This window comes from Clarias gariepinus, chromosome 2 (assembly GCF_024256425.1).
Source record: "Clarias gariepinus isolate MV-2021 ecotype Netherlands chromosome 2, CGAR_prim_01v2, whole genome shotgun sequence".
Classification (NCBI taxonomy): Eukaryota; Metazoa; Chordata; class Actinopteri; order Siluriformes; family Clariidae; genus Clarias; species Clarias gariepinus.
This window is the reverse complement of record NC_071101.1, coordinates 20,076,059-20,101,663: the sequence shown is the minus strand read 5'-3', so window position 1 is coordinate 20,101,663 and position 25,605 is coordinate 20,076,059. Positions and strand designations below refer to the sequence as shown.

The window sequence follows — 25,605 nt, the reverse complement described above, 5'->3', positions numbered from 1 at the left end:
ATGTCACTCAGAGAGGACTGAGCATTGTGTGGATCTCGCCTGATATTTTCACCAGGCAGTGTTAAGGACAGGACGTAGGATAAGTGTTCACAGGAATAGGGCTATTTGTGTGGAGCTGGGAAAGACATACCGGAATACAAAGATTCCAAAGTGCAGAGAACAACTCTTTCAGCTCTACCAGATTAGTTAAAAGAGAGCCACATAGGGAAGAGATATGTCAAGTGCAATTTTGAGACGAAACTCCAGCAAACAAGGCTTGCAGAACCTCCTCAGGTGAGTCTTTGAATGAACTTTAATGTAATACTGTAGAAGGGATTCTTGTGTAGAGTAAAGTTTAACAGAGTGTAACCGGCACATTGTGGAGTCAGGTGATCTTTGTTTTTAAGTCTTTAACTATATGAAAGGTCAAGATTTGTTATTGATGGTTGGATTTGAGATTTGGAACCAACAATTTGTCAGTTTTTTTTTTTTTTTATGAAAAATCTGTTTTTATGTTTTATTAGATAACAAAACAATCGCTATGTACACCACACAGTTAGGAAAATCTGTTCATTGTTATCCTTTCATATTTATCTCAGACAGGTCACTACCAGAGCGACTATAGACATTTGTTAAGACTTGCTGAGAGGGTTTATTGTTTCTTTAGGAGGTGGTGTGGGGTTGTAGACATTGAAGGGTAAGGTCAGTATTTAGTAGGTGCAAAGGTCCACTTTTTAAAACTTGGATGAAGTGACCTTTGCCTGGGGTGATGAAAGATGGAAAGTCTCTGAAATGGGGCCACCAGAGGTTCTGGGGCTTGTTTGGATTTTTAAGATTCCTCAGTTGGACTTTTTTTTTTTTTTTTTAGATTTACTTTTGAGGTTACCCTATTCAGGCAACACGTTTTTTACTGTAACATAGCTTTCTTCCATCATATAGTGTCTTCAACTATTCCTCATTTTGGGATTTTTCAGCAACTAGTGACGGAAAACATTAAACAGAACTGCTATGTTTTTATTTATGAATTGTGAACTTTCGTTTCATAATTATGACCTAATTTTGTATTATCATGACAATAAACATGATTCTGTTTTGTCTGAGGATAATGATAGGCTTGGGGGCAGGGTCAGAGTTCATACACTTTCTTACAATTATGCAACTGAATCCAGCATCTGCCTGAACCTGATCTCAGTTTTGAATGTGATCTGGATAAACACAGTAAGTCATTGACACATGAGCAACTCCATGCATCAAGCCTGGGTTTTAGGAGTGAACAGAGAGTCTTAAGCTCATGGGGCTTCTCGCTGCATTCATATCTACAGAAACAGGGCTTTGGGAGGATCAGGTGTACTTTGTCAAAGGCATTTCACGAGGTATACACAGGTTGCATTGTAAAGCATGGATTCTTTTCCCTCTGCTTTCACAGGGCTGCCAAAACAGTCCTTTCTCATAGCTGACAAGTTGGATTTGCACTCAAATGCCCAGCATTCATCTTTTTAATTACTGTATAGGTTGGACGACACGCACCGGACATAATGCTAATGATGCATTTATACAATGTTTTGTGTATACCTCACAGAAGCTCAAGAATCATTTCCTTGCATGTGTTTCCCTCCCAAAATAATCTCGTAAGCAGATGAGACCCATATGATTTAGAATGGTCAGTTGTAAAACAGGCTATTCATCTTTACATACTTCAGACAGTTTATTATAGTTAGAAAATTTTTACTCCTGTAAATTTTAGTATTTCATTCTCTTGGGTTGAATATGAAAAGGAATAAATAAAATGTGAGCTAAATGATATATTGGTATAAAGCTCTTGGCCGTGCTTTATGCTTATCAGCTGAAAGCACAGAGAATACAGAGATGGATTATTATTTTTACCCTCTCAGACTCTGGTAGGAAGGAATTGCTCTTGCTTGAAAGAAGACAACGGCAGCTGTTTGGAAATCTCTTCCCAGCCATCACAAAATTTGTGGTCTCTCTTGTGTTTACTACCACCACACGAGTGGAAACAAGGAAGTTCACAATAAAATAAAGTAGATAAGAAAGTAATGCAGCAAAAGTGTGAACGGGAGATAAAAAAGCTATTTACAACTAGCCCAAAGCACATCAATAATTGACACAGGTATTTGCTGGAGGGGGCATGTGATGAATCATAGTGATCTGGAGTGAATCAGTGTATTTGGAATACTTGATAATACCTAAAAAAAAAAAAAAAAAGAGGGGTAAGCTGAAATGATCCTGGTGATGATTTATTATATATTATAACTTAAAAAAAAATAGTAAGACAACCCAGGAAGATTCATATATGGACTAAAATCTCATGTGTTCACTGATCCAAATCACCAGATTTTATCATTATAGGTCCAGCCTTGACCGAGCTGATCCCTGGCGTTTACTCTGCCCTCACTTCTGTTTACGATACTGTGATAAGAACTGCAGGAATGCAGAGGGGAACATGGGGGGGATAGGTGTTTGTGTTAAAGGGGCAATAAACTCTCTGCTATACCCCTGGCAGAATGTTTTTTTTTGTTTTTTTTTTGTTTTTTTTACTAAAGTTAAAGGTAAACAGGCCTGGTCTTTATCACAATGGGCATTATTTCACTTTAAGTCTGATCCCAACAGGTTGTTGCAAATATTTCAGTTTCTTGTGAAACTCTTTTAGGATAGCAGTGCAGTAATCTACACAAAAACAAATCATACTAAATACTAAACCCATTCAGTTCTTGGGCTCGAGTGAGACCCCCTGTGCAGCTAGACAAGTGGAGCCAGTGAATTTCCAGACTCCAGGCAAGACAAATGGGCTGTGCAGAGTTTGTTCACTGTTGGTGTCTGGACACTTAGAAATAACATGCTGATTGGTGTCTCAAAGGACTCACTTCACTTTACTATTGCTTTTTCTCAAATGAGTTTCAGTCCTTTAATTGTTAGTAAAGGATGAGTAAATAAAGCTAGGACTGTCCTTTTGGAAAGGTCTTCAGAGAGATATGGTATATCTGTTATAACCATCTCTTTTCCACATTTTGAATTACAAGCTTGTAATAATTAGTGTAAGTTTATGACCTGGGATTTTCCACAAATACTAAACTTGTGCTCTGGATTTCCACAAGCTACGTTTCATGCATGGCAGACTTGTGTGAGGAGTTTGTTGAGTCTCTACTGTTCACTCTGAGCAGGGAGACATTCAGCTAGTCTGGGTCAATAACTCTCTTTTACCCTCAAATATGACTCACTATGATGACATAATCTGGCTCAGCTGCTTACCCAGTCAATGCCCCAAATCCTGTGCACTCACTGATCAGCTTTTTAAAAGGAAGTATTTTTTTATTTTGTTTTTTACCCCTGAAAACAAAAGCAAAAAAAAAAAAAAAAATAAATCTTAAGCAATTTCTGCGAAGGGTGTGTAGCCGCCATTTTCTAGGGAAAAACGTGACTTAACTTAGCTATTGTGTTTTGTAAATCTGTTTTTCAGGAAACTTGATCATTGCATCATTTCAAAGCTGCTTACACAAAGAAAAAACTCAGAAATGTATCCTTAGACATTATTCAAAGTGTAATTCAGATCGGTAATAGATTGTTGCTAAAAAACACCACATGGGACCTCATGTGCTGTAGATACAAGTGTGTTAAACGCCACCAGACAGACCTCAAATGAACTCAAGACCCTCGGAAATGTTCCTGCCCTATGAGCAAGTAAGGTATTGTCTAATACATAAAGTATTAACTCAAGCATAACACAACATATTCTTAAATTGTGCCTTGTGAATTAACTATAGGACTCTGATCCCCTATTATGTTTTATTTCTTAAAAATCTGCATAGTCTGGAGTTTGTTGCAACAAACTATTGTACTTCTACAACCATGAAAATTTTAATTTTTACATACTGCCTGGCTTACCTGAGATCTTTTTTTTTTTTTTTTGCAGTTTTTTTTTCTTTTCTTGAAAACGAACAAAAACTGATTTCTGTATGTGTAAAATACATGCAGGTCATTCCCACTGTGGTAGTCAAATAACTACATGGTTAAAAACATCATGCAATATGAAATAAATAATCTTAATATGCAATCAAGTTCCATGGTAGTTTCATGCTGAGCACAAAAGTATAAACAGTGATTATATCTAAAACATACTGTAATGACACCTTTTATTTTTAAACCCAACTTTAACCACCTAGCACAAAAGAGAGACTGACCAATCTGGCTGTTCAGCCCGTGACTCATTGTGTTCTGCTACAGGTTAAGGCTTGCTCTGGTGTGAATTAACAAATGCAATAATACCCAAGTGAAAGCTAATGCCTGCACCCATTAACACCCCCATCTCCACCCCTTTTCCCAATCCATTCTGCCTTCGGGCTTACTTGCATTAGGCTTAGGAAGCCGAATCAACAGTGTTGAGAAAGGTAAGATACACCGACATGAGCCAGATTCTTGTTTTTTTTTTCTTTCTCAATGGTATATCATTGGAAATACATAGATACGGTAAAAAAAAATATTTTGGTCTTTTTTTATGGTGCTTAATCAGTAAGGATACTGTAGCCAATCCCGGGGTAAGGCTGTACTTAAATAAAACGTTTTTTTTTTTTTATTGTGTGGAAAAGAACGGAATAACAGAGTAACAGAGTAATCTGTGAGCCTGTGGGTACTAGACAAATCACAGCAAGATGAATGACCTCATCTCCATCATGACGTCATGCATGAGGCCCATGCCAGGAAATAAAACATAAGAGAGCATAAAAGTTTTGGTTGATCGCCACATGCAATAAAAAATTCGATTGAACTTTTGATTGTTGCCACATGCATTTATTTTCTTTTTTAAATGACCCTCTGAAGCTTGCTTTTAATTATCCTGATTGTAGCTGTTGAATTAACGTTTTAGAGACTCTGCATTCAGCTACAACAGGCTTCTCCGTGTCTGTTATGCGCCCTTAAAAATGTGCCTCCATGAAATATAACAGACTAAAAAGGGGGGTTAGCTGCAACACTCCATCTGGTTTGTAACCCCTTTAACCCTTTCCCTCACTTCCCACTTCCTGTGAGAATGCCTGAGGACTTGTGTTGGCTTGGTCAGGCATGTTGTAATATTAACAAAGACAGAGACTAGCTAGAATTAATGTTTCTATACAGCATAGTAGCTAATTCAAGAATGTAATAGTGGCGGTAGCACCCCCCTCATAATATATAGTCACCCCCCCACCCCTTCATAATATATGGTCTCATGCCATAAAATCCTCTGGAACAGATTATGACTCTAGTTGTAAGAAGGTATGGTATACATTAATGACCTTTTGGAAAACTATGTATGTATGCTCTTAACTGATTCAGAAACCTGATTGGTGTTTAGGGTAATATGACACCCAGTCACCCAGATGGAAGCTATTGACATGTCTCTCAACACTGTCCCAGTGGGGAATGAGATAATCTCTTGCCACAGAAGAAGAACAAAAACTCTTCTCTGGCATGCAGACTTGCATCACTTTTTAAGTACATTATTTGGAAATTTACTCAAATAATCAACATTATGACCTGTTACCCTAAGCATTCTGGTTTACTGTAAACTTTCATCCCTTCCTCACAACCACAAACATGTATACACATATGCATGCACATGCCCAGACGCAGTGGATGTGTGTGGCATGAATGTTCGTGTATTTACAGGCTATATAAACACAAGCATGCATCAACAGCTCTAGTGTGTTTGTGTGTGGGATGTCTTTACTTAGTCATGGCTGTTGCTTGACACAGACACAGATGTTCCATTGGCTTATTCTCTCGTCCGGGGAATGTAACAGCCTATTGTTTAGAAAAATCTTACGAAGAAGCTTTGAACGATCCATATTGTCACTGTGGTTTTGGACGGAGGGTTGTTTCTCATACTTATACAGTTAAAAAAAAAAATTACTCATTATGGGTTGGTAATATGCAAAAGAAATTGTGAAATGATGACTTTTATGTTCCGTTTCCTGCAGAGTGACAGCTCAACGCAGTATTGAGGATGCAGAAGAGATTGAGAGGGAGCGACGACGCAGAGCCCGAGAGGCTCTCCGAAAGGAACACAGTATCACCGGATCAGCTGGATCACCTGGATCACCTCAAGACAGCTCTGGACCTGCTGAGGAGTGTCTGTAAGTCTAATAGTCAATGGTGTTTTACTTATATATTTTTGCTCTTTCTGTCTTTATTCCTAATCTTTTATACTACATGAAGCCACAGCTACCATATCATTACTACCTAAGCAGTGAAGAGTGTATAGAATGGTAAAGCTAGATAGTGGGCTCCATTGCTTTCCTGCATTTTGCACAGCTTCCAGTTTTTATCAGAACAGAGTAATTATAGCCTGTCTGGTTCATAGCTTTCAGACATGCAAAGAGAGAAGAAGATATTTTTTTCTTCGATTTAAGTGGAGAACATGTTTGAGAGCACCCTGTAATTATGGGTTGATCATAGAAGAATCTTGGCTATGAGATTTTAAGCAATTTTGGGCAATTTCTCTGGAGACCATCACACTCCATTTTAATTTATATAATATAATTTTATGCAGGATATTTGCCTTGCTTTGCTAGGAATAGGGATTTTATGTTCCATTGATATTTAATCTTAAATAATTATTTAATGGAATTCAATTTCAACATAACTAGACATGAGATTTGCTTTCCTTTCAAGCTGCTCCTGGAATTATGTGTTACATTTTCTCGAGACCAAGTGCCAGTCTATGGCAGACTTGGTCAAACTGGTTGCTGAAAGCTGAAGACAAGTTTGATTTGTCCCATAAAAATAGTCCACTGCATGAATGGATGATAGTATGTGGCAAGTTACATTTATACAGTGTGGCACTTAATTGAATTGTTGGATTGCCATTTGCACTTCTCTGGTTGGTATAGATGTCAGGTGTCTACACAGATTTATAATGTCTGTGGTCCTCCTCCCAGGCTGTTACAGTTTCATGACAGGTAGTGATCTATTGTAGTTGACCAAAAATTATGGCTCTGAGCTGTGATGGCTCTATCGATTTGTATGGAAAAGTGTTCTGTTATTGCTCACAGACAGAGGAATGCAAGCTTAGGGCAAGCTTTATTAAAAGTGAGCAAGACACAAGGACTAGGCAATAATTGTAAAGAGTAAGCTTGCAGGTCATGCAATCATGTAAGGGGCATAACCTTGAGGGAACCAGAAAGACAAAGAAACTAGAGTCTAAACCAGAAAGACAGGATTGGCAAACAATTAAACAATGTCTCAGTAATGCAAAAAACATGACTGATGTTATAAAACTTGGGGAAATAAAAGTTAAAAGTATAGAATATATCAGAACAGAAGCCTTGACACATCATATCTCAGTGAAATTCTTTTCTTTGCATATCCCAGCTAGAAAGTTGGGGTCAGAACCTAGGACAGACAGAATTAAGGGCACAAGGGCCAAAAACTGGCAGTGGAGCTGAGTGGAACCAACCTTCTGATGTGTAACCCATAAGTCTAACCCACTGAGCTTCCAGTGCCATATTATGTATTTAATATACATTTTAAACAAGTGTGTACATGCGTGATTAGTGTACAAACTGCACAAGTTGTATAAGAGATAATTGGTCAATACAACTGTGTGATACTGTCCAGAGTTTGCCAGGTGACATGGCATTTGCCAGAGAATTACAGAAAGTCTAAAAGGGTTTAGTCTTTTAGTTTTAATTGAGTATGACTTGCAAAAAGATTTATGGTTTTAAAACTATTCAACATATTAGCTATTTGTCAGAATCATTAAGATATCATATCTCATCCTTGTGCTGATGGAACATGATAACCCGTCATGGTTAATTTTCAGACTTAGAAATACAAGCTCTGTTTGTTGGATTGATTGTTATTTAGGCTAAGGCTTTGATGTGCCTTTCATCCGTTCATTTTAATTAAGTTTCATTCTCGATTATAAAGAACATGAGTTGTCACAGACATCCTGTCTGCTCTTGCTGTCATTTCAGGTGTGTTTGTGTCTCATATCAAGTATAAAGTCATATCAGGTGTTGTTCCTCTTAACATCTGTTATTGGTGTCTGGTTGCCTGAGGCAAGAGAATCAGAGCACCAACAGAACCACCTAAAAACCTCAATCACACCTTAAACATCTGCTTGCTTGGGTTGCGTTTGAAGTCGAACGCTGGTGTTAATAGACGAAATGAATGACGTCATGGTGAAGTTTTATGACTGGATATTTGTAGCTATATTACTGCAGGTTTTTGGGCCCCATATGTTGCTTTGCCACATAGACCATGTTTGTACTTTGTTGGATGTTTAATTGAGCGCCTCTCTCATAAAGTGATTATTACCATGTTTGGTACTATTGTTAAAATATAACACCTCTCTAAAGCCAACTAAATTAATGGATTCAGACAAATGCACTACATAAGTAAGGAATGCACACCTGTACCTGAGAGTGGCTCCTAAGAGTCCATGAGTTGAAGTTTTTGGTCTCTTTTTGTGTGTGCAGATTTGAGACTGAACTGAAACCTAGCAGCTCTGGAGCACTGGAAGAGGATGAAGGTTTCAGTGACTGGACTCAGAGGTTGGAAAAGGGCAGACAGGTCAGGCAGGAGGAAAGTGAGCCGAGAGAGGAGGTGGACTTGGAGGTGGAAAGAACCATGAACGGAGGCAGCAGAAGAGAGGAGATCAGCTCCATTGTGCTAAATCAACGGCATAAGGGACACGGCGATGTGGACGAAGTGGTGGACTACATGCAAGGGAGAAAGAGCAGTGAGAGGTGCAAGCTGTTTGGAGACAAAGCAGGCAGTCTTAAGGTCAGAGAGACACCGCAATGGAAGGAAGATTCCATCAGAGTTAACAAGAGGGACGTGGAGGAGCCAAAGTTACACGTAGAAGATTTGGTATGAGCTGACATAGTATCATTTTTTTAAATCAGTTTTTATATTTGTGTTGATCACTGAGAATTTTTATTATACTTTTGTCTGGGTTACATTATCAGGTGAAAGAAGTGAGAAAAGAAGTGAAGGTCTCTTATACATCTAAGGTCTTCCTGCAGCAAGATAGAACACCGACAACCAACAGCGAGGATCCTGCTGGAGAGGACGTGACATCACATTTGCTTAAAAATAGAAAGACTACAAGGTATATATAACATTATAATGTAGAACAGTGTTTAATGCACTGTATACAATACTGTTTAGTGGTTCTGTGAAAAGTATTCTCAGATTAACCCTTTTATGGGAACCAAAAAAGACTTGCATGGCTGATGCCCCTAAAAAAATTGCTTACAAATGGGTGTAATTGTTCATGTAGTAAGGTTTAAGGTTTTTGTATGGAGATTCTAGTTTCTGGGATTTGTAATGGCCTGTAGTAATTTTCAGACAAGTTTAAAGCATCACTAGTCTATACCTAAATGATTCCGATCCATACAGCATTACATCATTATTAACTGGCTAATAATTTTTTTTCCACAAAGGACTGTGTTTCCTGAAAGAGCTAAATAAAGAAAAAAGCTGATGCTGTGTTGTCAGACATGGCTTCTTGCCAGGGAAAATCCCGCTGTGACAGATTTCATGACCCTTCTTCCCCATGTTCTCCTCAGCAGGATCATAGGTCAAAGCTCAGAGTCAAGAGAACAGGCAGGGGCCAATATGGAGACAGAGCAGAAGTTGGAGAAGATCCGGCGCAGCCACCAGGAAAAGGAGAGCCAGGAGCTTGAGCAGCTTCGTCAGAGGCAGGCAGAGGCTGAGATGGAGCTGGAAGAGCTCAAGAAGAGGAGAGAGGAACGCAGAAGAGTGCGTGAGGAAGAGGAGCGCAGGAAGGAAGAGGAGGAGCAGCACCGCTTGGCAAAGGAGGAGGTGATAAAAAAAAAAGCATTGCACAAATATAATCTCCATGTCATGAGTGGCACAAAGCATTTCCCCTAGCATCCAGAGATTGTGAGTTCAAATCTTACTGATGCTACAGCCCACATCTGTCATGCACTCCCACATCAATTAAAATGACACAGACTAATAACAGATCTGTGAATTCACACAGATATAGGATGTGGATAATATGTTCCCCTGAATGTGTTATGCTGCCCCCAATTGTGCATGAGCAGCAGTTTAAAAAGATCCAGTTAGAAGTGTGTGATAGCCTTTGCTCTACCTGCTTGACAGCTGTTGATTGATAGGGGAAGGCCCTAAGATATAGGAATGGGAATTGGCTGACTTAACTAGGATGAAAAATTAGGGACAAAGATTATTGCCATTCATACATTTATGACATTTTATACTGGATACTGAGAGCAATATGTGCTATAACAAGAAATTGTGTGGAATGGATCACAGGATGAGAAGAGGCAGATGAAGGAGGATATTGAGAGGCGAAGGATGGAAGCAGCTGAAAGGAGGATGAAGAGCTTGAATATGTCCTCACTAGATGGGGATGAATCGTTCCCTCTTAGTCCAAAGAGTCCAACTTTTAAGGTAAACAACACAGCAGTACTGTAGGTAGTCCAGACTATTTGTATGCCTATTATGGTATTATAGTATATATTCTAGCATGACTATTTATATATACAGTAATTTTAACTTGATGAAGTGGAATTGATTAAAAGATCTGTTTTTTCAGATGATAGATTCCATTAAAATTTGTAAGTTGCATGTCTGTGAGATGAGCTGTGTCCTATGTTTTTTTTTCTTGTAGTGTTTTTTTTTTTTCTAATTTTTGGTTGAATTCACATAAAATGCATGTACTGTATACTCCTTAAAATATGGTTTAGTCTTAAAGGTGTTTTTGATTTATGCCAACACATAATGTTTCTATATATTATTAGAAAATTAATATATATTTTTTTTATAACTATCTGAAGAAGAACCTTTAAGGAACCAATTTTAACAGAGTATGAGGTCTTTCATGTGTAAGTTGGAACTGCTGTTCACTCTGTGTTCTGTGCTTGTTTTATTGTACAAGACAGGCTGATATCACCAGCATATATCACTATTCACCTTATACTGTGTGACATTTGTTCAGTTTACTTGCTTCATTAGCAAAATGTCTTTGTAAATTATACCACCCTAAGCCTAGACTCAAGTAGGGTTGTATGTGTGTGTCAATGTGTGAATGTGTAAATGGACTTTATGCTGCTGTTTGTGGTGTTGCTGTGGTTGTACCACTGCATGCATCTATCAAATTAGAATAACCTAAAAATTTGCTCATTGCTATTATTTTCTAAAGGTTTATCAATTTTTTTTTATAATGAACTATATCTTTGATCTCAAGCCAAATTCTGCTTCTACACATTCTAAAAATATGACACACGGTGACCTGGGAAAACGCACCAAATTATAATTTTCTTTTTTTTAAATGAGGTAATACAGTAGTAATAACAACAACAACAACAACAATAATAATAATAATAATAATAATAATAATAATAATGTGGTCAATTTGAAAATATACTCATATTGTATAAATAAATTGTCTTGAAGTCATCTTTTCCCAAGTTAAACTTTGAAGGTCTGGAAAGATACTGAATGACACAGAATGTCTAAAAACAAGTGCTATTTATTGATTTATGATGCATCACATGTCTCATTTTCTGAGATAAATGCCACTCATAGCATTTGATGAACTGGAGCTTCCTTACTGATATTGACTCAAATGAATTATTTGAGCAAATTATTGACCAAAACAATAACTGATGAGGTCTGTGATGTTTTTTTCTTGATGATTGACAATAAAACATTAAAACTTAATCTGCTGCCATCTAATCTGCAGCCATGTTATTGGACAAAGTAATAATTTGAAAGCTGTTTTATTTGTGCTTTATAACAAAATGAATCTGCTAGTATTATGGTCAAACCCACGGGTTTTTCCCAGGTTATCTCACAAAGGTGCATGATTCTTTTTTGTTGGTTTATAAGCTCTGTCTGTACTATGGGTTGGTGTTTCTGGTATTTCATGTTTGTGGTCCTGAGCTTCCTTCTGCTTGCATGTACAATTTCAGAGAGAGCATGAGGAGAGATTGACAGCTGAAAGTACATGCTCGGTGAGTTGGGAATTTAAAAAAAGCCAGTAGGCTCAACTGCAACACAAGGGCGTCTTTTGTGGGGTTAATATGAGAGTCACTGAGCATGCACACTCATAGTCTGTTTGCTTTGAAAGACAAGAGCAGGGAAAGAATTGTATAGGATCCCAAATCTTTTTTCCACCTGATGATTTATATTTACACTCAGATTTTCATTTTTTCATAATTAATTATTTTACATACTTGCATAATAATGAACTGAAATACACTTAAAATAAAATAAAAAACAATCTGTGATTCATGCATGTAGGCTCCAATGCAAGGCCTCAGTGCAGGGCAGCTACAGTAGATCTTCATTCTCACGTTTTCCCTTGAGAATGAGAATGAGATGAAAATGTAATGGTCATGGAATGTTCACAGCACCAGCCACTGAATTGTAATGCTATCCTGTGCCAATTTTACACAGATCGTGGACAGAACCGAGTCCTTGAATCGGTCTTTAAAGAAAAGGTAAGTTTATCTAGCCTTGTCAATCACCATATGTCTAACTCACATATTTTCATGGTGGCAAACTAATCTTTGTGCCTGAACCCAGTCCTAGGATGACTATAAATAACATTAGACTAAAAGTAAGGCTTTTGAGCTAAATGACTGATATCTAAAGGTAAACATTGACATAGGTGCTTGGGTGCCTTAGGTCAGATTCATGTGCTGTTAGTTCATCACCTTTGTTAGCAGTGATGTATGGGTCTTGTAACATGGTCCAGATGTGGAAAAAGCATGTCTTTCCTCTGGTGACTTGTGAGATATTGTGGTAGACTCAGACCCGGCTCCATGCAGTCTAAGGCAGAAACGTATCAGTATCCACAAGTCTTAGAAAGGTTAAGCTAGTGAGTTACAGCAAAATGTCCACTTTTGGGATACAGAAGTGATTTTATAATAGAAACAGATGGGAAATAGGGGCAGAGGTGATGTCCTACTGGCTTACAGTATGTGTTATTATGTTTGTGCTTTATTTCAGCATTAAATCATATGTTTGATTTGCACTATTGTCATAGTACAAAAAAAATAACAGTGGAATATATCACTGTGTGATTGGTTAAAACATAATGACAGCAAAAATATATGAGTTGCGTTATACTGTCTGCCTGATGGCGGCATGAAATTGCTTTCCATGTATGTCAGTTTTCCTCCATAAGACGACTCAGACCAAAAATTTGTGAACTGCATTTGTCATGGGAAAGCATTGCATCATCTCTAAAGAAGCAAGTTAATCACCCACTCATATCACTAATGACTAACACATGTCTCCCACATACTCCCTGATTTAATATTTTATACACATGAAGTGACTGGCATATGAATAATACTGTGTGTAATCTTTTCCAGTCAGGTTTGAATGTTTGCCCTTTCCCCCACAGAAGTGTACTGTTCAATCCTGTAGCAGAAAAAAGTCCAGTATCTTGTGCATGTACATGACACAAACCCAAACAAATTTTTTTGGTTGTCCCGTGTCAGCAGAAAGGCACCTCCATATCAACAATAACAGTGCTACAGACAGATACTCCACTTTGAAATGATAATGATTGAATGGTAGTAACAGTATCCGATGTCTCTGTGGGGACATTTTCCAAAAAAAAAAAACTTATTTAGAATAATAATTCCTCTTATTCCTGTCTGGGCTCCTGGCCAGATGATGAGGTGAGGTCTAAAGCTTTTATGTGCTGTTTAGTTGTTGACATGCCCTGACTGAGTTTCTTTGTTTTGGAAACAGCAACAGCTTTAAGAAGACTCAGCCACCGCTACTCCTGTCTAAGATCGATGACAAACTGGAACAGTACACTCATGCTGTGGAGGTGAGTTTAGCATAATCCAGAATTAAGACTGTCTAATAATAATTTGATATTAAGGACTTTTAAACATTAAGAAGCCTTACCATTTAAATCGATACATTTTAACAAATCGGAACACCCATTTGTCCTGAAAAATGACCTTGAACACACCATTGACCAAAGCAGCAGCATTAAGTGTTAGCATTAGTAAACGTAGTCGCAGAACAGGAATCCGAACATTACGCAAAGCACACATACAGAAATAAACAAAAAAGGTAGGAGACCCTGGTAAATAACAAACACATAAAACATGATGAAACACTTACACATCTGATCTGTGATGTGTGACAGTGGTGCATGCTGGGAGTTGCAGTCCAGCACACATTTGACACTTTTACATGACACAGTTGAGCCCCTAGTGTTCTTTTGAGCCACTTAGCAATCACCTGTCATTTAGGACTGATTGCAATTTATGGCAAAAATGTATTTGTTTAAAAAGTAAGAGGGGCTTTGGGCATGGTGCTTAATTATGTTCTCTGAAGACAAAAAAACACATGTTATTCTGAGGTAAATTTTTGTTAAAGACTGATGTTTATTATCAATGAGCAAATAATAATTAGAGCTACATTTTGTTTTTGTTTTATAGAGTTCAGCAAAAGAACCAAAGACATCTAAGTCAACTGTAGCAGACATGCCCAGTGTTCCTGAACCAGTGGTCGCCAAAAAGAACCTGTTTGAGGCAGGAGAGGCCTGGAACCAGTGCGCATCCAAAGGAACTCCATCAAAGGTCTGAAAACAACCATACTTACTAAAATATAAATAGCCATAGAGAATTGTTTTTACTAAACAGGTAATGTGTAATGGATAAATGGCGATGTATACTCCCCACTCTGGAATTACTGTATATTCGTTGTTTCTGTGGTAGTTACTTAAGGGGTCGTGCCAGCTTGATGCCCAATTGTCATTCACACACTTCGGTCAATTTGGGAACACCACTAAGCCGCCGTGCCGCCACAATGTTATCACAGACTGGGTAGAATATTTGTTTTCCTTTATGGAGTTATAAATGCTAATTTTCCCATCCTGTCATGTTCTTAGTGGTGTTTTAACAAATTAATTCAAAGTATGTGATGGCTCAAAATGACATGTTGATATCAAAGATGATTCAGATTCAATTAATTAATTAGTCACATTGTAAGAAGTGTGGTAATTACATCACCTTACTGCCTCATAGCTGTAGGGTCCCTGGTTTGATCCTGAGCTCAGGTTATTGTCCTGGCAAAATTTTTCTTTTGCAAATATTTCCCATCGTTCCATTCTAGGTATGGCTATTGCCTGCACTAAATTCCTAGTAGATTTCCTATTTTGGAATAAGTTTTTGTATAATTGTATAATGTAACAAATAAAAAAATTAAGCAACTTGTCAGCAACATGTGAAAAAGAAGATATAGGCTACAACTGTCAGGAAAAGGTTACATTTATAAACCCCAAAATATTGAACAAAAAAACAGAACATAAATGGAATTTTTCCTTCATTGCTATTTCCTTAAAATTTTTGGGACTTTGTGTGTGTTTTAGGACACTGATGGACTGAAGGTGGGTGTGGCTGATCTTATCACACATTGGGTAAAAGGAAGCCCAGAGAGTGGCAACAAATCCGCACAGTCTAAACCCAGTGTAAGTATCTGCTGACTAGGCTTGTAGTCCAATTACTCCATTACTGATGTACAATATAACCTTTTTGTATAAAGTTTACCAGAGGGACAATACAGGACATAAATCTATGCACTTGTATGTCTGCATTGTAAAAAAAACAAAAAAACAAACAAAAAAAAAAACGCATATACTGTGTATTAGCAAGTAAACATAGCTTCAGTACAATTGGTACAGAATACAGTATACAGTAATATTTTAGATAAAAAAAGATTTCTTTTAAATAAAGATCTATTTATAAGATTATTTATTATATTTGTAGGTATTTACGAGTAATAATTTTAAAGTAAAAAAAAAAATCTAATTTTTATTCTATTCTATTGGCAGATAATTAGCTTTTTTGCTCCTACAAGTAAATACATAAAATCAGAAACATTATTTCCCACATCTACATCTTGTAGTTAGTATAAAATTATTTTGATTATTATATATTTAATTTATCGTAATCTTAATATATGAAAAACTAGACAAATGCTCTTATCAATATTTCATGCAAGAGTACATCAGGACCTCCTTATCTTTTCTGCTTTCAGTTTCTGTTTTCTGCTTCTTTCATCTGCCTTCTTATCTTTCCCTTTTAAGGTAAATTAGGGATTTCTTCTCCTTTTGTGTCTGATCTGTAAGTTTAATTTGGGTCAAATTGTTAAACTGATGCTATTGTAATAGCAAATGCTTTTGAGAGTGTTTTGTTGAACAGATATCGACTTTGAATGTATTGTAATCCCTCTTTAGACTGCTTTCTGACACTGGGCTAATCATTTACTTTTGGTTATTAACAGTTTTTTTTTTTGTTAAGAAACCATCTAAGATTATTCTGTGCTTCTTCTCAGGATGTTAAAGCAGGAGATGTGCTCCAGAAGAAGAACATGTGGGAGATCATAGGGGAAGGATCAGCAACTGGGCGCTCAGGACTAGCAGCGAAGGTTTATTTTTTTAAATCTGTTTACTATATTCTTACTATAATCTTATCTCAACTTCTTATTGCCTGGATTTTCAAGTGTTATTCATATATACATTTAAATTCTTAGGGTACCGCCTCAAGCAAACGCTACAAGTTTGTTGTGACTGGCCATGGCAAATATGAGAAAATTTCTATCGATGATGACCAGTACAGTGACTATCCAAATGGAAAATCAAGTGAGAAATAAAGAATCTTTGCATTATATTATTGAATTTTATAATATTGGCATGTTTAGTTTTTACAATTATTATTATTATTATTATTTAAAACTCCAGTACTTTTTCTTCAACTGCACATTGACCTAACTAAGAAATATAGTATAACCAAGTATACCCATTACCATTCTTCTCCAAATGAACAAATTTTATTACAAAAAATATATAAAACATGTAATCTAGCACCTTAAAATGCAAAATATTATACATATCACATTTCACTGCCTATACAGAGAATGTGTACCCATTTTGATTTTTAATGTCAGACAGACTGACATACACACACACACACACACAGACACAGACACACACACACACACACACACACACACACACACACACACACACACACACAAATACAGTATCATTATCAACATCATCATCACTATCATCTATTTTTTCCCTAGTATAGTCAGAACAATCAGAAAAAAAACTTACATTAAGCCATGCAAAATAGCTGACAGTATACACTCATGTAACCATGTTTTCAGTGTAAGCTATCTGTGACACTTACATCTGTAAAAGTCATACAGACTCACTAAGACCACCATTTAAATATATGATCTGTGGTATATTCAGGTTGTTATTCTGTTATTCATCTTTTTCCATTCACACTTTCCTTCATTTTCAACCCACTATTAGCTCTCATTTGCCTTCATTCCACCTTTCCAGCCAACTACAACTTTCAAACACCCTGTAAATACTGTTCCTTCACTGAACATACAATCAGACCATTGTTTCACAGGCATCGCTGTAAAAAGCAGCAAATAAAATAATAGAAAATAGAAAATTTTGTCTACACTAAATGTATGAGGGATTTTCAAGACAAACCGGGACTTGCAATGATATTTCTTGTGAATGAAGGCTTAAATCTGCTTGATATTCACAGAAGAATTTAGTACAGTATAGTGAGGAGACTCTTAGTTGCAGTAAAACATTTAAATATTGCAAATGTTTTAAAGAAGCCTTCACGCTTGTGAAAGACAATCCCAGCTGGGGTGGCCCATGGCCACTGCAGACATTCTTGTAAACATTCATGAATAGGATTGCCTGATCCTTAAAAATTGATGGATAACTTGTAACTTGTAAAAAAAGATGCATTTGTCTGGGAGTTATTGCTACATCCCCTGAACAGACCCGACCGCGCCCCAATCTATTTCCACATGTTTGGGCCATTAAAGAGGTTCTGTTGAGGCCAGCATTTCAGATGTGAAGCAGGTAGTCCCATCATGGCTCCAGCATACTGAGAAATCTTTCTACATTGATGGTATCCAATCAGCAGTGAAACCCTAGGAATAGTATGTTAGTGTAGCAGAGGATTACAAAGAAATAAAGTTACTTTCATACCTATGTTCTTTTATTCTGCACAATCCAAAGTCCCAGTTTAACTTGAATGTCCCTCATGAAAGAAAGTCACCGGCCTCTAAAGTAGGAACATCTAATTGTTTATTCTAGACGTTATCCAATCTGCCAATTATATGCCAGCAGCGTCATCATCCAGCTAAAGCTTAAGAGCATCATATAATGTTTATGCCAAATTTTAGAACGGTGGAAATAGTGTTGGGTGCACTGGTGTCAGTCTAAGGCACTAAAACAGTTCTAAATGCATGCATTGTCCTGCAGCCATATGATTGGCTAACTGAACATAAGAACATAAGTCTAGTCTTATGTGTATTAAGTTGTATTATGTCATTCTGGCATTTTAGAATGACATTGAAACACATCAAAACTGTAGTTCTGTTGTTGTTGTTTTTTACAAGACATCTTGTGTAATCTTTCTGTCAGATTAATATAACATGAGTGAGGCAAAACAGGATGTTTTTCCATGTTTCCTTTGCGTAAATTATACAATCACATTACATTCACTTTTTTATTTAATTTAAACTTTACGTTAGCTTAATTGTGATAAATAGAACTGTACACACTTTATGGACAAAGCTTCTTTGGGCTATTCAGAAGCCAGCCCTTTATCATAATCTAGACATTAGTAGTTTATTTATTAAAGAATCCTCTGGCTATTCTGTTAAAGTCTTTTGGTTCTTCTTCTTTATTTTTGCGGCCTATTAGACCCATTTCAAACACTGTTGCAATCTTTGTCATTGGTCGTGCAGCTGCCTCTTTCAGTTTCCTGGCATCAAACCGAGGACTGTAAAGGAGAACTGGAAGGCGATGTGCAAATGCAGGAATTTCTTTCGGGCTATCTGATTTAGCCTCTGCTTTCTTTTGCTCCTCAGTTTTGCTGGCTTCAATCTGTTGCATGATACTCTCTTTGGTTGCGAACATTTGGAAGAGGATTGCATCCCACATTTTTGTAGCCCTTGGGGCATCTTTACTCTCTGCTTCACTAGTCTTATCTGTTTCTTTGCATTGGTTTTCCTGCTCACTAGCTTCCTGAGCAGTTCCATCAAGGGCATCTTTCTTCAGTTCTGGCTCAGTAACAGGAAACTTGGGTTCTTCTATCTCCACCACCATGTGTTTCTTGAGACGAGACCAGCCACTGAGTCTTGACTTCATGCCTTTTGGTTTCTGAAAGGCCTTTAGAAGAGGCTCTGCAGTTTCCACCTCATTCTTGACTGCAGGCTTTGCATCTTTAGATATGCTCTCTTTTGGTGATGATAAATCATCTTCACCAGGTTTAAGATTCTTCTGGTCATCCTTTGGCTTGACCAGAGGCTTACCTTCTGGTTTTTCAGACACAGGTATTTCATGAGCCTTTGTTGAAGGGATATCTTTTGTAGATAAAGATTTTTGTTCTTTAATCTTTTCCAGCAAAGATATACGAGGCTCTGTTTTTTTCTGTGTCATTTTGCCTATTTTTGTTGGCTTTGTGCTTTCATCTGCATTTTGGTCAGGTGTTACAGATTTTACAACTTTTAAAGAAGGTGATGTTGGCTGAGTGTCTGGTTTAGTTGTCTTCTTTAAAGATCCAGATTGCACTGTCTTTGGTTTAATTGTTTCATGTGTCGGAGTCCTAACTCTTTGTGTAACAGGAAGAGTGGTCACTGTCACAAGAGCGTCTGAAGGTGGTGTGTCAACCTTAGACACAACAATAGTTGGAATTTTAACTCCTGAAACTCCAGTGGCTTTTTCTTTTGTTTCCATTTTCTCTGATGTAGCTATAACGTGCTCCAGTTTTACCTCTGCTGCTACTGTTGGCATTATGGCCGCTAACATTTCAGGAGCTGGGGCAGAAGAAGTTCCATTTTTATCAATAGCAGGAGTCATGGATAGTGACACTTTATCCACAGGTGTTTTGGGACTCTCTGGCTTCTCTTTCAAAACAGGTATATCTGTTGACTGCTCTGGAGATTTATATTCTACAGTGGTTGGTGATATAGCTCTGGAGATACCAAATGCAGGAGTATAACTCTGTATTCCCCCAAAAGCAACATATTCAGATGGGGTTAAACCATAGTATTTTGATTTTGATGTTGGTGTTCTTGGTCTTTGACCAGCAACTGGAGGCACTGTTGGTCGTTGATTCCCCAGTAAGGGTTTAGCAGGTTCTGAGAATTCAGAGTCTGGTATTTTGGGACTGCGATGTTCAACTGTAGGAGTTAGAGGTTTAGGAGCTTCATGTACACTGGCCTTTGGGCTTTGGGCTTTAGTGTTTTCTGTAGCCTTCGAAATACTTTGCACTGTGAGTTTTGGCTTTAAAATCTCAGCTTCTTTGGGCTTTTCTGAAGTTTGTCTAGCTTCTAATGTTTTAATATGGACCTCACCATTTTGTATGGATTCTGTAAGATAAGTTTTCTTTATTTTCTCAGTCTCTTGAGGAATTTCCTCACTAGGCCCAACTAAACTTGAAGTAGGTGTTTTGGATCTTCTGCCCTCCATATACACAGGAGAGACAGCAAATAAAAGTGGGTTGGGTCTTGAAATTTCTAAAACAGGTGTCCTAGCAGGTGAAACATGATATGATGGTGTCTTTGGCCGCCCTGTTGAAGTTTTTGATGGTGAGTGATCAAATGTTGGTGTTCTTGTTCTTGTCAGGGTTCTACCCCTTCTTTGCTCAGTAGTAACTGTTGCATCACTTATCTCAGATGTCGGGGTAGTACCTCTCTTAACCTCTAAAGCTGAAGTAGTCACAGTCTTTATTTTATAAATTGAGGTTGTGTCACTTATCATTTCAGATGTAACTTCCAATGTAGGTGTAACGCCACTTTTAATTTCAGATGTAGGTGTTATACCACTTTTAATTTCTGATGTAGGTGTTATACCACTTTTAATTTCTGATATAGGTGTCGTTCCCCTTTTAATCTCTGAAGTAGGTGTCACACCCATTTTAATTTCAGTTTTAGGCATTTCATCGTATTTAATTTCAGTTGTAGGTGTTAAAACTCTTTTAATTTCAGATGTAGGTGTTAAACCCCTTTTAATTTCAGATGTAGGTGTGGTCCCCCTTTTAATCTCTGAAGTAGGTGTCACACCCCTTTTAGTTTCAGATGTAGGTGTTGAGACCCTTTTGATTTCTCTAGTTGGTGTTTTATCTCTCTTTAATTCTGAGGTTGGTGTGACAATCCTTCTAACTTCAAACGTTGGTGTTGGACCACGCAGCACCTCAGCAATGAGTGTTCTTCTTTGTGTTGTTGGCGAGGATATATATTGAGAAGTTTTTAATGTTGCTGTCTTAGAAGTATAATTTGTAATTTGTGGAACATCAAACAAAGGTTTTAATGTTGGCTGAGGACTTGCAGCTTTAGAGATGATAAAAGTAGGTGTAGCCAGTACATTATTTGTTTGCTTCACTGCCACAAAAATTGGTATTGTAGCAGTAGGCCGGATTATCTCTGTTGTGGGAGTTACAGATGTAACAGTTATAGATGTTGCTTTATATGAAGGAACAAGTGGAATACCAGCAGGAGTAGGAGCAGTTGAGTAAGAAAATAGATTCCCTGAATGGTGCGGTGTAACATAGGGCAGTGGGGAGAAGCTTGCTGGTGTGATGTAAGAACTGCTACCCTGATGAGGGTAGGGGGATGGTGAATGCTGATACAATGGCCTGATGTTAAACCGTGGATGCAGAGTACCTCCATAGATAGGTGTTTCTGGTGTCCTGGGTGGAGTTGAGTGGTCACTGTACTCCAGGTCAGGACTGGCCTCAGTTACTGGAGAGAGACATGAGCGGAAAGGGGCTGCTGTTTGAGAAGACTGGACAGCAGCTTTTTTCTTAGCACTTTTCTTAAGTAACTTCTGGAGCCGGACATTTTCTTTTCCAGGTTTAGGAAGTAGTGGGGGTGGGTACTGCTGGGAAAGCAGGCCTGCTTGGGCAACGTTGCGGATATTTACAGCCATAAAAATGTCAGCCCCCCCTGGACAAATAATTGAAAAAATATATACATATTAGCATATATAATTAAATGTACAACTGTATACCCCCCATTCCGGTTTAAACTGGTAAAAAAAAAAAGGAAAAATGCCTCTATTATTAAATATAATTAACACTCAAAGATATAATTCCATAATAATAATAATAATAATAATAATAATAATAATAATAATAATAAGCAGAGTCTCCTGGAAACAAGGCCACAATTAAATAAAAATCTACAGAAAAACAGATTAACTGTAAATCTTTTGAATGTAAATCTCCATAATCCTTTAAGTTTTCAGAGCTAATTTGAAAAATACACTATATGACAGGTGAGCTGTAACAAACGTGAAGGCTAATATGCACTAACATACACTTTTTGGCTATATCTGTAAAACACACACACACATACAATTGTTTAAAAAAATAATATATATAATTTTATATATTAAACTACTTTATCTTTTGTGGTGTTAATAATTATATATGCCATTTATGTTAAATACCTCTCGGTGGAACATATACAGAAAATTTATTTTAAATGTGTATTATAAACATGATAGTTGGCCCATGACTAACATTTACATTTTATTTATTTTTCAGGAGACTTGTACCACCATGACTTGTGAAAGCCTGTTGCATATTTGAGATTTGGTGATCTACAAGGACTTTTTGTTTCTTTCTGGTTTTACATTCACATACATCAATAGCTTTCAGTCATTAAGATACATATCTTCAATACGATTTTGTTGATTTTATCGTTTAAAACACAAATATATCTGTATTACTATGTCATAAAGCATGTGATGTTTACATTGCTTTTTTCATCTGTCCTTGTTTAAAATGTACCCAGACATGTTTCCGCACTACAAATCAGATTATAAAGTATACTGTTTCGATGGTATGGTTATGTAAATGTAAATAGGATACTAGGAGATGTAGGGTCAATGCTATATTTTGGAATTAGCCCCAACCCCAAATATTGTGGATGGACTATTGGTTTGGAGTCAAACAGTAATGTTAGGCTTTTTGTTTTATATATGGAAAAAATGGTAAAACAAATATATATATTTAGGATAAATCCTTTCTCCAGTATGTGACACTGATATATAGGGTCCAGTTTGTCACTGAGCATAGTCAACTATCAACTATTCTATAGGAAATATACACTGGAGATAATCCACTTTACTATATTTATGAAAAATATTTGAGCTTAATGATGATCATTTGTACCGCTAGTCTGCTTCATACAGTACCACATCATGGTTAAAGATTTCCCTGTTTTTCATTAAAATATATATTTTGAATGTTCCACCAATGAAACCATTTTATATTGTACTATTATTTTGTTTAATAAATTTGATTTTTTTATTATTAAATTCCTTCTTGCTTGCTTGTTCTTCTTATTATTCCCTAAGCAAAGTAATGAAGTAGATTGTAGTAGTTAAGATGTGTTATTCATTTAGTTCAGGTTGGTGTGAGTTTAATCATTTTTGGATGATTACACGAAGCAGCTGTTTTTGTAATGGTAAGAAGATCCATACAGTTTATGACACCCATGTCTTCTGACACAGTACCACACCCTACTCAAATGCTGCAGAGTTCCTTGGCCTAATTTTAGGGGGCATAGACGAGGCCGAGCTGTCTGTTCCCTGTCACATAGCCTGGTTCCACACTTTCACTTCAATAAATAAAATAAAACCTCAGTACTGTTTTCATGCCATGGAGCAATTACAGGTCAGGATATTGGATTGAATTAAACTTTAATGCATTATAAATCACAGACTGCTGACACCTAATCATTTTCCATACAATGTATCTGACAGCAGTAGCTGTCCATCAACAAATGTGACAGACAGCCACTGCTGTCCAGTTCAGATAGATTATATAGTTAAAAGATTTGCGCCAAATTTGTTAGAAATCACTCTGTTTACTTAATTAATGTTAAATAATGAGTTAGTAAGTTAAGTGTGTTTTGGCCTGGACTAAATGTTTTCCTAATTAATAACAAAAACATTTTATTTTATTTCTTATATTTTATAACTCTTTTAATTTAATACTCAAATGTTTTATATTCGAAATTATTTAAAACAAAACTGACAGAATTTATCTCACCATTGTCTAACTCCCCAGAAATAAACCCAGAATATCCTTTTTAACTTGTGCGAATATAATTTAAATGATCCTATGGGGGGCTTGGTCATAGGAGCTCCTCAGAGTCCCACTCCCACAGAAACTGAACCTGTGGCCTGACACATAAGAAGGGGTCATCCTTTTAAGGCACTATAGGCTTAGCGATTTTGAAATAACTCCAACACATGTTCAAAAGAGGAAAGTGCAAGAATAGTCAGGCAGTAGATTCAGACCTTGCACAAGTAATCTCTCTTAGCACCTTTGAGCAACGACAAACAAATGACAAAACTACAATAACAGCAAAAACAGGTAAACACACAGCTGCACGTGAATAAGAAATGCACAAATATCTTACCAAGACAGATAACAGATATCAGATGGCTCACTTCAGAAAAATTCCCCTTTAACAAAAAGAGACAAATTCACTTGGAAACAAATTCACATTACCAACTCTGCACTTTTTTTTTTTCATCTTTTGGGATGTCTTTTGCATGACATATGAATATTTTTTAAAACTGAATGTCTGATCAGCGTATGTTGTATGCAATATAATGCAGTTATACACCATCAAAAATATTACAATCTTTCAACAATATTCTAATGCAGCATTATACAATTTATCTAATGTGAATGACTCACCACAACACCAGCTCCCAAACCACATCACTGCCCTATGATGCGACATTAACACCTCAGCATGAACCTTTTCAAAACGCAATAAAAATCTGAACCTGTTTTGGGTTTATTTTACCTGTGTTTCTGCTGGTTAGGGGTGAATGGCTGCTGCCTGCTTCTCCCAGCCTAGAGGATCAGAGCAAGAGGCTCATGTTAAGCTCAACTATCGTCCCTTCCTCCAAAATGGAAGGCACCAGCTCCATAGCAGTCCAAAAATAAAACCTGACCCCTTTACTTAGAATGTGCACAGAGTGGCGATGAGGTGCAGAGGGACCGTCCGCATGGCAGGAGGTGGCAAGAGCACCTTACATATGCCCCATAATACCCCCACCTGCCTCAAGTCAGCAGCCCACACAGGAAGCCTCAGTGACTGTAAAAAATGCTGCCCTCTGCTGACCAAATGATTAATGTTGAACCCCATGGCTGCAAACGTGACACCTAAAGCAGGGTGTGGAAAGCCAGTGACACCACTGAACAGGAGTACAAACGAAATGAACGTTAAGTTACAGTTTATAACCCTTACATCATCACGACACTAAAAAGACCTGTGGGTTACGGTGGCAAAACAAAATGTCATTAATTATACATAAATTAGTCAAACTTTTTTTTCGCAGAAGAATGAAATTCATTCAAATTATTCTTTCCAATTGAATTATTATTATTATTATTATTATTATTAATAATAATAATAATAGTAGGAGTACTATTGTAGTGTTTTTGTTGTTCTCTCTCTCTCTCTCTCTCTCTCTCTCTCTATACATGTACAGAAAAAAAACAAACACACACAAACTGGAAACCCAACATATGT

General features: G+C 37.1%; 2 protein-coding genes across 5 annotated transcripts; one reads left to right on the top strand and one right to left on the bottom strand.

Annotated features, from left to right (window-relative positions):
- On the top strand, window positions 1–23,368 carry lsp1a (lymphocyte specific protein 1 a). 3 transcript variants are annotated; one of them, XM_053483125.1, is made up of 14 exons: window positions 1–273; window positions 5,949–6,104; window positions 8,451–8,844; window positions 8,943–9,085; window positions 9,549–9,801; window positions 10,276–10,413; window positions 11,937–11,978; window positions 12,424–12,467; window positions 13,732–13,813; window positions 14,436–14,576; window positions 15,368–15,466; window positions 16,333–16,425; window positions 16,531–16,639; window positions 22,593–23,368. In XM_053483125.1, exons 1-14 carry the CDS (start codon window positions 215–217, stop codon window positions 22,616–22,618), a joined length of 1,779 nt encoding a protein of 592 aa, XP_053339100.1. In that variant the 5' UTR covers window positions 1–214; the 3' UTR covers window positions 22,619–23,368. The 3 variants fall into 3 exon arrangements, with proteins under 3 accessions (XP_053339100.1, XP_053339091.1, XP_053339105.1); XM_053483116.1 differs by having other exon boundaries at window positions 9,546–9,801; XM_053483130.1 differs by lacking the exon at window positions 11,937–11,978 and having other exon boundaries at window positions 9,546–9,801.
- On the bottom strand, window positions 16,812–25,065 carry prr33 (proline rich 33). Of its 2 annotated transcripts, none has more exons than XM_053483094.1 (3): window positions 24,874–25,065; window positions 24,479–24,523; window positions 16,812–21,990 (listed from the first exon to the last, which is right to left on the bottom strand). In XM_053483094.1, the coding sequence occupies exon 3, from the start codon at window positions 21,971–21,973 to the stop codon at window positions 18,671–18,673; it is 3,303 nt and encodes a 1,100-aa protein (XP_053339069.1). In that variant the 5' UTR covers window positions 21,974–21,990; window positions 24,479–24,523; window positions 24,874–25,065; the 3' UTR covers window positions 16,812–18,670. The 2 variants fall into 2 exon arrangements, with proteins under 2 accessions (XP_053339069.1, XP_053339079.1); XM_053483104.1 differs by lacking the exon at window positions 24,874–25,065 and adding an exon at window positions 24,762–24,807 and having other exon boundaries at window positions 24,478–24,523.
- Between the last annotated feature and the right edge of the window lie 540 nt (window positions 25,066–25,605).